General features: G+C 47.1%; 1 protein-coding gene across 1 annotated transcript in view; it reads right to left on the reverse strand.

Annotated features, from left to right (window-relative positions):
* Positions 1-13615, reverse strand: part of faim2a (Fas apoptotic inhibitory molecule 2a) — a 31495-nt gene that overhangs the window by 14088 nt on the left and 3792 nt on the right. Inside the window, exons 3-7 of the mRNA XM_078398665.1 lie at positions 11572-11705; positions 9419-9483; positions 7942-7995; positions 5815-5865; positions 935-974 (exon numbers count right to left, since the gene is read on the reverse strand). Of these exons, the coding sequence (XP_078254791.1) occupies positions 935-974; positions 5815-5865; positions 7942-7995; positions 9419-9483; positions 11572-11705 (344 nt within the window). The remainder of the gene's footprint in view (positions 1-934; positions 975-5814; positions 5866-7941; positions 7996-9418; positions 9484-11571; positions 11706-13615) is intronic.

Consider the following 13615-nt stretch of genomic DNA (forward strand, 5'->3'; position numbering starts at 1 on the left):
TGTGGGCGCCGTCAATAGATATTTTTAAGGCGGAGATTGCCAAATTCTTGATTAGAAAGAGTGTTAGGTATTATGGGGAGAGGCAGGAAATGGAGTTGAGAGCGAAAGATAGATCAGCCATGATTGAATGGCGGAGTAGACTTGATGGGCCGAATGGCCTATTTCTGCTCCTAGAACTTATGAATTTTTTAATGTTGGTGATTAAAACTGTCTCCTGTACTCTGGTAAGAATTCCTCTACTCCCTGATACTTCACATCCTTCTCAGGGAGAAGTCGGACTAGTTTATTGTAAAGGATTATCCAACAGTATAAGATTTCTAGAGTACAACTTCTATCGGTAAAACATTCTCAAGGACATCGACTCATCAGGTGCAACATAGAAAATAGGTGCAGGAGGAGGCCATTCGGCCCTTCGAGCCAGCACCGCCATTCATTGTGATCATGGCTAATCATCCACAATCAATAATCCTTGCCTGCCTTCTCCCCATATCCCTTGATTACACTAGCCCCTAGAGCTCTATCTAACTCTCTCTTAAATCCATCCAGTGATTTGGCTTCCACTGCCCTCTGTGGCAGAGAATTCTCTGGGTGAAAAGGTTCCTTCTCACCTCAGTTTTAAATGGCCTCCCCTTTATTCTAAGACTGTGGCCCCTGGTTCTGGACTCGCCCAACATTGGGAACATTTTTTCTGCATCTCGCTTGTCCTGTCCTTTTATAATTTTATATGTTTCTATAAAATCCCCTCTCATCCTTCTGAACTCCAGTGAATACAAGCCTAGTCTTTTCAATCTTTCCTCATATGACAGTCCTGCCATCCCAGGGATCAATCTCGTGAACCTACGCTGCACTGCCTCAATTACAAGGATGTCCTTCCTCAAATTAGGAGACCAAAACTGTACACAATACTCCAGATGTTCCTATGTGAAATACATACAAACACTGCCAGAAGAATTATGTTCCAGGGAAACTTCCTCCTGCAAAGAGAGAATAGAATAGATTGAAACAAATTTAAAAGATTCGTTTGCTCAAAAATCACCCCAATTTATTGGAGAACAGTTCAGGAAATTTGCAAATGCACTCATTGGAGTGAAGATTTTAAAACCCCTCCTTTGAGTGGTACTGAGTGAAGCGGGAAGTCCAGGTGAGACGGGCAAAGGTTAAAGTTATTATACTACTCAACCAAGTGAACCCGTTGGGCCCAAACCTCTCCTGCATTGGTGCAACACCCTCTCCTCCCCACTCCCTTCTCCCCCCTCCCCCATTCTTTGTTTACACAGAGGGTGGTAGGTGCCTGGAACGCGCTGCCAGGGTGAGTGGTGGTGGAAGACACGTTAATGACGTTCAAGAGGCTTTTAGATAAACACACGGGGACAACTTATTCACGCAAAAGGTGGTGGGTATATGAAACAAGCTGCCAGGTAGTTAAGGAGGTAGTTAAGGCAGGTACTATAACACCATTTAAACGATATTTGGGATAGGTAAGGTAGGATATAGGTCAAGCGGGATGAGCGTAGATGGGGCATCTTGGTCATCATGGGCACGTTGGGCTGAAGGGCATGTTTCCATACTGTGTGAGTATGTGACATTCTGATATGTACGGAATGGATCACATGCAGACTAGAGGAGTTTTGTATAACTTGGCATTGTTTTCAGCAATGGATATTATGGGCCAAAGGGCCTGTTCCTGTCCTGTTCGATAAAGAGCAGTGCACCTTGGAGCCTGCAATAGACAGGCTGAGCAATGGGCCGCCTATTAAGTTGATGCTCAGATTTCTGCCGAGCCTCTCACAGCCTGAGGTGGAGCCTCAGATCCGAGATTCCCTCTGGAGCCTGGGATCGGGAGCCATTTGGCCCACAGGGCTTGTGCTGGAGCGTTGGGGTGGGGAAGGGGGAGTAGATGATGGATGCTGGGTGACATGGGGCATTGAGGAGGGAGGGGTGCAGCAACTGTGCAGTCAGCTGACTGGGGCTGACAATGTGGGGAATGGGAGGCTGATTTTGCTGGGGTGGATTGATGCAAATTTTAGCAGCGATGACAACTTGTTTCTTTCCCCGACAGAGTCCCAGCCCCGTGTGATGCTAGGAAGTTCAACGAAGGTTGTCCTCAGGACTACACAGGACGCGGGGAGTGTAACACGAGGAGTAACATCAGCCTGCCCATTCCCAAACCACAAATCACACCAGGGTCACAGGGTGGTGTGTGAGCCAGGGTGAGGTCACATTTCCAGAGTCAATCCCCAAATGGTCTAGAAATTGTCAATATTGCAGTTTATTCTGTGGAAAAAAAACAGTCTTCAATTGCATCATGTTGAAAAGTGCAATGGAATTTCTAAGGAAATGTTGGAGAGGCCAATCTTCTGAATATTGAAGCATATTATTTTAGAAGGGTATAAAGTGGAATTGTGTGTATGTGTGTGCTGATTTATTTTTGTCACGTTTACCTAGATACAGGAAAAGAAACTTTGTGGCCTTTCCAATGGAATCATACAATCTTTGAGTAAAATCAAGCCATATATAGGTGGTAAAAAGAATGCAGAATATCATGTTACAGTGTTTTTGTGTTACAGCTAATAGGGGGAGTGCAGATACAAACTGTTCAGAAGTCTGATCACAGCGAAGAAGAAGCTGATCCTGAATCTAGTGATACCTGCTTTCAAGCTTTTGTATCCTCTGCCTGGCTCAAGAGGGGAAAAGAGGGGATGATCGGGGTGTGAGTGTTCTTTGACTATGTTGACTGCTTTCCCGAGGCATTGTGAAGTGTAGATGGAGTCGATGGTAGGGAGTTTGGTCTGTGCAATGAACTGGGCTACATCCACAACTCTGTAATTTCAATAGACAATAGGTGCAGGAGTAGGCCATTCAGCCCTTCGAGCCAGCACCACCATTCAATGTGATCATGGCTGAATATTCTCAATCAGTACCCCGTTCCTGCCTTCTCCCCATACCCCCTAAACTCCGCTATCCTTAAGAGCTCTATCTAGCTCTCTCTTGAATGCATTCAGAGAATTGGCCTCCACTGCCTTCTGAGGCAATGCATTCCACAGATTTACAACTCGCAGACTGAAACGTTTTTTCCTCATCTCCGTTCTAAATGGCCTACCCCTTCTTCTTAAACTGTGGCCCCTGGTTCTGGACTCCCCCAACATTGGGAGCATGTTTCCTGCCTCTAACGTGTCCAACCCCTTAATAATCTTATATGTTTCGATAAGATCCCCTCTCATCCTTCTAAATTCAAGTGTGTACAAGCCTAGCCGCTCCAGTCTTTCACCATATGACAGTCCCGCCATTCCGGGAATTAACCGAGTAAACCTACACTGCACGCCCTCAATAGCAAGAATATCCTTCCTCAAATTTGGAGACCAAAACTGCACACAGCACTCCAGGTGCGGTCTCACTAGGGCCCTATACAACTGCAGAAAGACCTCTTTGTTTCCATACTCAACTCCTCTTGTTATGAAGGCCAACATTCCATTGGCTTTCTTCACTGCCTGCTGTACCTGCATGCTTCCTTTCAGTGACTGATGCACTAGGACTCCCAGATCTCGTTGTACGTCCCCTTTTCCTAACTTGACACCATTCAGATAATAATCTGCCTTCTTATTCTTACCACCAAAGTGGATAACCTCAGACTTATCCACATTAAACTGCATCTGCCATGCATCCGCCCACTCACACAACCTGTCCAAGTCACCCTGCAACCTCATAGCATCTTCCTCACAGCCCACACTGCCACCCAGCTTTGAATCATCTGCAAATTTGTTAATGGTACTTTTAATCCCTTCATTCAAGTCATTAATGTATATTGTAAATAGTTGCGGTCCCAGCACCGAGCCTAGCGGTTGCCCACTAGGCATTGCCTGCCATTCTGAAAGGGACCCATTTATCCCCACTCTTTGCTTTCTGTCTGTCAACCAATTTTCTATCCATGTCAGTACCCTACCCCCAATACCATGTGCCCAGTAACCTCCTATATGGGACCTTGTCGAAGGCTTTCTGAAAGTCGAGGTACACCATATCCACTGGCTCTCCCCTGTCAATTTTCCTAGTTACATCCTCAAAAATTCCAGAAGATTAGTCAACCATGATTTCCCCTTCGTAAATCCATGCTGACTCGGAACGCTCCTGTTACTGCTATCCAAATGCTCCGCAATTTCGTCTTTTATAATTGACTCCAGCATCTTCCCCACCACTGATGTCAGACTAAATGGTCTATAATTTCCCGTTTTCTCTCTCACTCCTTTCTTAAAAAGTGGGATAACATTAGCTACCCTCCAATCCACAGGAACTGATCCTGAATCTATAGAACATTGGAAAATGATCACCAATGCGTACACAATTTCTGGAGCCACCTCCGTAAGTACCCTGGGATGCAGATCATCAGGCCCTGGGGATGTATCAGCCTTCAGTCCCATCAGTCTACCCAACACAATTTCCTGCCTAATGTCAATCTCCTTCAGTTCCTCCGTCACCCTAGGATCTCTGGCCACTAGAACATCTGGGAGATTGTTTGTATCTTCCTTAGTGAAGACAGATCCAAAGTACCGGTTCAACTCGTCTGCCATTTCCTTGTTCCCCATAAGAACAAGCTTTTTTAGGTATGCATTTTTTAGGAAGAAGCTTTTTTAGGTGTGTAAAGAGGAAACAAAATAGTCAAGGCAAATGTGGATCCCTTGAAGACAGAAGCAGGGGAATTTATGTAAAACATCATATTGTGATCACTGCATTCTCGAGTCCCCTTATCAGATCAGGTTCATTACACAACACTAAATCCAGAATTGCCTTCTCGCTGCTAGGCTCCAATACAAGCTGTTCTAAGAATCCATCTCGGAGGCACTCCACAAACTCTCTTTCCAGGGGTCTATTACCAACCTGATTTTCCCAGTCTACCTGCACCACCACCTCCACTCCACCATCAGGGGGCAGATCGAAGTGTGCACACCACCTGCTGTTGGAAGTCAATGACAACTCCATTATTCTGCTAGCACTGAGGGGGTGTTGTTTTTTCCGAGGAAGTCGAGGCATTGGTGTGCTTTCATGGCCGTAGCTTCAATGTGTGTGAGTGTCAAAAGTTGGAAAATGAGAAATAGCAGATCCATAGGGAGGATGAATGGTTGAGATACTAAGCAGAACAGGTCCAATATCTGTTTAACCATTACCTCACTTGCCGAGGGTTTAACCCAGACTTGACAGTGTTAAGGTGTCCATCACAGACCAGACTCCTCACCATCGACTCCAACTACACTTCACTCTGTCTTGGGGTAGCAACCAACATAATCAAAACCTTGTCCCACCCCAGTCAATCCTTCTTCTTCTCACTCCCATCCAGCAGAAGGTACAGAGGCTTAAAAGCACGCACCGGCAGAATCAGGAACAGCTCTTCCCCTCTGTTATCAGACTACCGAATAGTCCTTCCATATACATGGGTACTGTCCAATTTACTTCTGCCTCATTACGGACATTGGACTTTGTCTCTGGAACTGATGCACTCCAATGCTGAGAACTACATTCTGCACTCTGTATCTTCCCCTTGCTCCACCAATTGTACTAGCGTTTGATTTGATTGTATTTATGTGAAGTATTATCTGATCCGATTGGGTAGCATACAAAACAAACGTTTCACTGTACCTTGGTACATGTGACAATAATAAACCTACACCTGAAGGTGTGCCAGGGAAATAACTAAGAGATGGTGTGGTTCGATGACCCTTGGGGCAGAGTTAAAGTTGTGAGTGTTAAGGGGAGGTGAATGGGAAGGGACAGAGAGCGAGCAATGCAAGTAACTGGTACAGTTTGGAGCTTTTGCTGGGGACTGACCTGACTCCTGAACAACAGGCGAGGATGAGGTAGGTGACGATGAAGACACCACTGGAGAAAAGAAAAGAAAAGGAAAAAACGGTCAGGATTCAGGAAACAATAGGAACAGTTCAAGGCGCATTAGCAGAAAAATCTGTCTCTGTTTGTTGTCGTTCGCCTGACTGAGGTCAGTTGACAGAGCTCACCATGGGAAAAGTCAACAACATGAGCCCATACTCATACTTGGTCATACTAGCAAGCTAGACGCCACCCTCAACAACACCATGCAGATCATTACCCGCTGCCTACGCCCTAATCCGATGGATCTCCTGCTGGTGCTCGCAGGTATCGCACCCGCCAAGCTTCGCAGAGAGCTCTTCACTCATAGGCTGGGGTGCAAGGCCCCATCGGACGCCAAACATCCTTTGCACCACCTCGCCCAGAATTCACAGCAACTGGGACCTCAACGCCTGTTGCCTCGTCGCCACTTCTCCCGTCACGCAGCGACCCTCTGTGGCTCCGATTTCAAAGTACTAGGAGCATGGAGAACAGACTTTGCAACCTCCTCAATTCACTGTCGCACCGAACACCACAGCCCCACCCGGATCGGATATGCCCCGCAAAGAGTGGGTCGCCCTGAACCGGCTCCGTACAGGGGTCGGCCGGTTCAACGTCAACATGCATCGTTGGGGGTTGCGTTCATCAGCAGCCTGCGTGTGTGGAGCAGACCCGCAAACAGCCCAGCACGTCATTTTTTACTGCGCTGTCCTCCGCCCCCCTGGTGGAGGGGTAGACCTCACGGCCCTCGTCAACAGCACATTGCACTGGCTACAGCGCCTGGAGGGCATTACATAACTTCTGCTGCCTCAAACTTAAGAAGAAGCAGAAAAATGCCTTTTTAACTTTTGCTCCACCTTGTACCAAGATCTCCCTCAGTAATGAAAGTTTCTGGGACACGGACACCCAGTGACCATAACTCTATCGCTCATGGAGTTCCTGTGGTAAAATTAGTTATGGAGTACCCATGGCAACGATCCTCTATTGGGTACAGAGTACCCATGGCAATGACCCTCCATTGGATTAAGAGTACACATGGCAATGACCCTCCATTGGGTGCGGAGTGGCCATGGCAACAACCCTCCATTGGGTGTAGAGTACACATGGCAATGACCCTCCATTGAGTGTAGAGTACACATAGCAATGACCCTCCATTGGGTGCGGAGCAGCCATGGCAACGACCCTCCATTGGGTGTGTGGTGTCTATGGCAGCGACCCTCCATGGGTGTGGAGTACCCACGGCAATGACCCTCCCTTTGATTTGTAGAACCCATGGCAACGACTCTCCCTGGGGTACAGTATATCCATAGCAACAACTTCCGTTGTTGGCTGATCGAGTTGGCTGATCTTGGTTAACTCATTCAACATCAGTTCCCTGGGGACAAACCCAGCACAAGTCCAGGGCTTGCCAACAATGTCTCTAAGCTGCAAATAAAACAGAAAGGAGGGCATCCATCCAACTTCTCTTTGCTTACCCCAGGATAAGGGAGGGGAAAGATGGGACTGGAGGGAAGAAGCCAGGAGGTCAGTGGCTGCCCCAATGCCCGGGTCGAATCTCTGATAGGGAATGATCCAGTCAAACCGCTTGAACATCCATCCGGACCTTGACCTACATAATTTACAAAGGGACTAGCTCTGGGCTGACCTATGTATTTGTGCTTGTGAAAATAAGTGTCTCGACTGGACACTCAGCAGCTGCCATCAGATGTGTGACATGGCGGTCCAGAGGGAGAAGACACAGAGTGACCTGGGATCGAGGGTCAGAAACAGATGCTTGTTGTAATCAGAGCACTTCACACAGCAGCCGGTTCATGTGACTAATAATCGTTGTACAGCTTGGTAATACACTGATCATAGAATTTGGCAATACATTAATCACAGAACCGATCAATACACTGTTCACAGAAATGAATAGTTTGGGTGGTGCAGAAAATTCATTCAGGCAAAAAAAACAAAGAATCAGGAGCCTCACTGTGTCATTGGTTCTTGGTTCTTGGTCCTCCAAAATATTCCAAATGGAATTTAAACTGGAGGTGAGCATTGTAGTTAATGAGCGTGGTGACAAACAGTGAGAAGGAGTTTTGTACTTACAACGAGGTGTAGTACAAGATTATGTTCTTACGAGCATGTCGCCTGACTGGTTCACTGCAAAGGAGAAAGTACATTCAAACAGCCTGATTCATTATTGATACACAAGCCGGAAAATACAAAATGCACTATATTTAATTTGCATTTAATAATTATAATAATATTATAAAAATAATGTTTTAATAATATTAATAGTGGTATGTGTTTAATTGCCATTTCTTTGTTCCCCATTATATATTTGTTTGATTCTGTCTGTAAGAACATTGGTGATCATTAAACCTTGTATCTCCATATACGTATGGAAGTTTTTACAGTTAGATATAGAACAAAGAACTGCAGTGCTGGTTTACAAAAAAGACACAGTGCTGGAGTAACTCAGTGGGTCAGGCAGGATCTCTGGAAAATATGCACAGGTGACATTTTGGGACAGGACCCATCTCCCAAAGACCCCTAGAAAATTAGTACTGTAGTCCCAAAGGGAGAAGGGTCCCGACCCGAAACATCACCTATTCATGTCCTCCACAGATGCTGAATTACTCCAACATTTTATGTCCTTCTGTTTAAACCAGCATCAGCAGTTCCTTGTTTCTACATTCTTTATTCCATTCCCTGACTGGTGAAGGCAAGTGCTCCAAAAGCCTTCTTTACCACCCTGTCTATATGCAACCCACCTTTCAGGGAACTACGTGCTTGTATTCCAAGATCTCTCTGCACTGCAACACCTCCCAGGGCCCTACTGTTCACTGTGAAGGTCCTTCCCTTATTTGACCTCAAAATGCAACCCCGGCGCTTATCTGACTTAAACTGGTTTAGGAACAGCTCCATCCAAGGCCGCAAGAAATTGCAGCGAATTGTGGAATCGTGAATCAGCACAGACTATCACACAAACCAACCTCCCTTCCATTGACTCCATCTACACTGCCCACTGCCTCGACAAGGCCACCAGCGTAATCAAGGACGAGCCTCATCCTGGTTACTTCCTCTTCTCTCCCATCAGGCAAGAGGTACAGAACTGTGGAAGGGAATGTCTCCAGATTCAGGGACAGTTTCTTGCTAACTGTTATCAAGCAACCGAACCTTCATATCAACAACTAGGGAGCGCTCCTGAGCTACCATCTATTTCATTGGAGACCCTCAGACCTTACTGGACTTTATCGTCCACTATACATAACTTCCTTTATCAGTACATGTGGACGGCTCGATTGTAATCATGTATAGTCTTTCCACTGACTGGATAGCACGCAACACAATGCTTTTCACTGTACCTAGGTACACATGACAATAAACCAAACTAAACTAACTGCAAATTAAACTACTTCCAGGAGTCGCGACTCTGCTTCCCACGTTGAAGCAGGTTCGGAACTCCTTGCCTTAAGCCTTTTGGAGAAACGTTTGGAAATGGGATCCTGCAGAGTGCTGGTTCACATGTAGAATGGTGATCAAATACATCATCGTCAAAGGTTGGAATGAGAAGACTTACCAGAACATAAAGACAGCCACGAGTCCAAAGGTCGTCAGCAACTGAACCATCAAAATGGCATAAACCTGTGGGAAGCCAAAAACTCAGACAGATCAACTATGTACAGATTCTTGGTGATAGATATTCTGCCCCTTTTTAAATTAAACTGGAAAGCATGTTGAGAAGATTTACGAGAATGTTCCCAGGATTCGAGAGAGATGTTGGGCTGGCAAGGACTTTTTTCCTTGAAGTGCAGGAGGCTGAGGAGTGATCTTATAGAGGCGTACAAAATCATGAGTGGATTTGATAGGGTGAGTGCACAGAAGCTTTTACCCCATGTAGGGGAATCAAGAACCAGATGACATAGGTTTAATGCGAGAAGGGAAAGATTGAATAGGAACCTGAGGGACAACTTTATCACGTAGAGGCTGATGGGTATATGAAATGAGCTGCCTTTGGAGGAAGTTGATGTAGGTACTATCACAGCATTTAAAAGACACGGGCAGGTATGGAAATGGGCCAAATGTGGGCAGGTGGGACTAGCGTAGATGGGGCATCTAGGTCGGCATGGGTAAGTTGGGCTGATGGGCCTGTTTCCGTGCTCTATGACTTCATAACCAGCACAGGAAAGCCAGTGGTCCTGGGCTGATGACTGAGGCGTTGAATGAGACATGGACAGAAAGCAAAAAATAGCAAAAGAAAGAGATGGCAAGGGACGGCAAGAGAGAGAGAGAAAGAAAGAGAGGCAAAACAGAAACTGAGGGACAGGCTGTGATAGAGAATTTTAAAAATATATATATCAAAAAATACTTTATTCAAGTAATAAATATTTACAAAACATTTTCTTCTCAACAACTCCATCCGACATTTCCGGAGGTTACACATTCAATGCAGATATTCATTTCCAATTTTACACAGAATTCCTTATTTGGAGGGGCATCTCCACCACACCCTGCCCCCCATGTCCAGCAGCATCTCCACCCTAGACTGTGGTCCTCCCCCACAGATCCTTGGCGTTGGCTGCACCAAGCTTCAGTGCGTCCCTCAGCACTTACTCCTGCAGTCTGCAGCGGGCCAGTCGGCAACATTCCCCGACGGACAGCTCGCTCCGCTGGGAGGTCAACAAAGCTCGGGCAGACCAAAGATCGTCTTTCACCGAGTTGATGACCTTCTAACAGCACTCGATGTCAGTCTCTGAATGCGTCCCTGGGAACAGTCCGTAAATCACAGAGTCCTCTGTGACGGAGCTGCTCGGAATAAATCGTGACAGGGACTCCTGCAAACCTCTCCAGACTCTCTTGGCAAATCCACACTCTGTGAAGAGATGGGCAACCGTCTCCTCTTCATAGCAGCCGTCCTGAGGACAGCATGCGCTGGTAATGAGGTTCTGGCGGTGCAGAAAGGATCTGACTGGGAGGGGTCCCCTCACCGCCAGCCAAGCCAGGTCTTGGTGCTTGTTGGTGAGTTCTGGCGATGAAGCATTTTGCCAGACAAGCTGGGCAGTCTGCTCTGGGAACCACGCCACAGGATCCATGGAGTCATTCCCCTGCAGTGCCTGCAGGACGTTCCGTGCTGACCACTGCCCGATGGACTTGTGGTCAAAGGTGTTGGTCCGGACGAACCTTTCCACGAGCGACAGATGGTGCGGCAATGTCCAGCTGACTGGCACATTGCGTGACATCTGCGCCAGGCCCATCCTTCGCAACACCGGGGACAGGTAGAACCTCAGCAGGTAGTGGCACTTGGTGCCCACGTGCCTTGGCTCTACGCTCCGCCTGATGCAGCCACACACGAAGGTGGCCATCAGGATGAGGGCGACGTTGGGCACGCTTTTACCCCCGTTGTCTGCCGACTTATGCATTGTGGCCCGTCGCACCCGGTCCATCGTCGACCCCCAAATGAAGCGGAAGACGGCCTGGGTGATCCCCGTGGCGTAGGAGGGAGGGACGGGCCACACGTGCGCCAAGTACAGCAGCCCCGAGAGTACCTCACACCCGATGACCAGATTTTTCCCTGTGAAGGAGAGGGAGCGCTGCTTCCACAGCTCCAGCTTCTTCCCCACCTTGGCTATCCGCTGCAGCCAATTCTTGTCATGTGCAGATAAGACTGAGGGACCACTCAGGGTCCAGACTTCTGATCAGGCTGACGGTCTGCTTACCCGAGGACGGACTCACCTTCCGGATAAATGTGTGCCTTATCATCTGGTTGTTCCAGGCCTCTGTGGTAAATGCGTCATTGCTCCCGATGTTGCTGGACTGAGAGGGAGGGGGGAATGTGCCAGACGCATGTCCAGAACTGAATCCAGGATCTGGACAGCAAAAGAAAAAGGAAATCCATTAAACTGAAGCAGGGTCCTGAACTGATAAGTCACCTATCCGTGTTCTCCAGAGATACTGTTTGACCCTTTGAGTTATTCCAGCACTTTGTGTGTTGTTTGCTCAAGAGTCCAGCATCTGCAGTTTCTTGTGTCTCCACTCTAGTTCTAGTTATCCCACTTTCGCATCCACTCTCTCCACACCAGAGTGGCATGGTGGCGCAGCGGTTGAGTTGCTGCCTTGCGGTGCCAGAGACTCAGGTTTGATCCTGACCTTGGGTGCTGTCTGTACACGGTTTGTAAGTTCTCTCTGTGACCAATTCTCCCTCCCTCCCAGTCTTTCTCCCACAATCCAAAGACTTACAGGTTTGTAGGTTAATTGGTTTCGGTAGAATTGTAAATTGTATATAGAATAGTGCTTGTGTACGGGGTGATCGCTGGTCAGGCAAAGGGACTGCTTCCATGCTGTATCTCTAAACTCTAAACCAGGAACAATATACAGAAGACAATTAACATACAAACCCCCATGTCTTTGGGATATGGGAGAAAACCTGAGTACCTGGAGGAAATCCACATGGTCACAGGGAGGATGTGCAAACTCCATGCAGTGGTCGGGATGGAACCCGGGTCTCTGATGCTGTGAGGCAGCAGCTCTACCTCTGCGCCACTATGCTGTCACATCAGCCTGTAATTCAATGCAGGTTTATTTGGTTATCGTATTTTAATTTAGTTATTCATTTTTGGGGATTGAGGTGCCATCCTTTCTTCCTGATCTGAAATTATATTTAAGAAGGTGATGGTCCACTGTGGTCCTTCTGGTGAGGTCTCGCCACAGTGCTGTTTGGGTTAGGAGTCCCTGGGTTTATACCCAACAACAACGAAGGACCAATGATATATAACCCCATGATAAACCCTTCATCGAGATGCTGTCTGTAACTTGCAACAGTGGCACATGGTGGCGCAGCAGTAAAGCCGCTGTCTTGTAATGTCAGAGACGGGTTCAATCCTGACTATGGGTGCTCTCTGTACAGAGTTTTTATGTTCTCCCTGTGACCGTGTGAGTTTTCTCCAGTTTCCTCCCACTCCAAAGATGGGCAAGTTTGTTGATTAATTGGCTTCGGCAAAAATTGTAAATTGTCACCAGTGTGCAGGGTAGGGGTAGTGTACGGGGTGATCGCTGGTCAGTGTGGACTTGGTGGGCCGAAGGGCCTGTTTTTGCACTGTATCTCTGAGAAGGTGGAGGTGATGCAACTTCAGGGACGGCTACAGTCCTGCTGGTGAAGGTGCTCTCAGTACTTTGGCTTCAAGATTATGGCAATCAGAGGTTAGGGTGGTGCTACTGAAAATGTAGAAACAAAGAACTGCAGATGCTGCTTTATACCTAAGATAGACACAAAGACACTGGAGTAACTCAGCGGATCAAGCAGCATCTGCAATAGAACAAGGATGAGTAACGTTTCGTGTTGGGATAAAGGGTCTCAACCCAAAACATCATCCATCCATTAGACCCGGTTGAGTGATTCCAGCACTCTGTGTCTATCTTTGCTGCCGAAGATGGTTAGCAGTGCATGCCAGTGGTGAACAGAGTAAATGTAGGGCTGGTGATCTTTCCCTTCAACCAGACACTCAATTCTGTTTTGAAAGTCAACAAATGACTTGTTCTCCCTCATCCTCCATAGAATATAGAACACTTCCCTCCAGGAAATGCATTGTGATTTGCAGCCTCCCATTTTACTGGGATAACCATATTAAACTACAATTCACAGGGATTACAGGGTAATACAAAGAACTGCAGATGCCTTCAGGTCCTGGCAACATCCTTGTAAATCTTCTCTGTATTGTTTCCAGCTTAATAATATCCTTCCTATAGTCGGGTGACCAAAACTGAACACTACTCCAAAGTT

This window comes from Rhinoraja longicauda, chromosome 4, assembly GCF_053455715.1.
Source record: "Rhinoraja longicauda isolate Sanriku21f chromosome 4, sRhiLon1.1, whole genome shotgun sequence".
In the NCBI taxonomy this organism is placed as follows: Eukaryota; Metazoa; Chordata; class Chondrichthyes; order Rajiformes; family Arhynchobatidae; genus Rhinoraja; species Rhinoraja longicauda.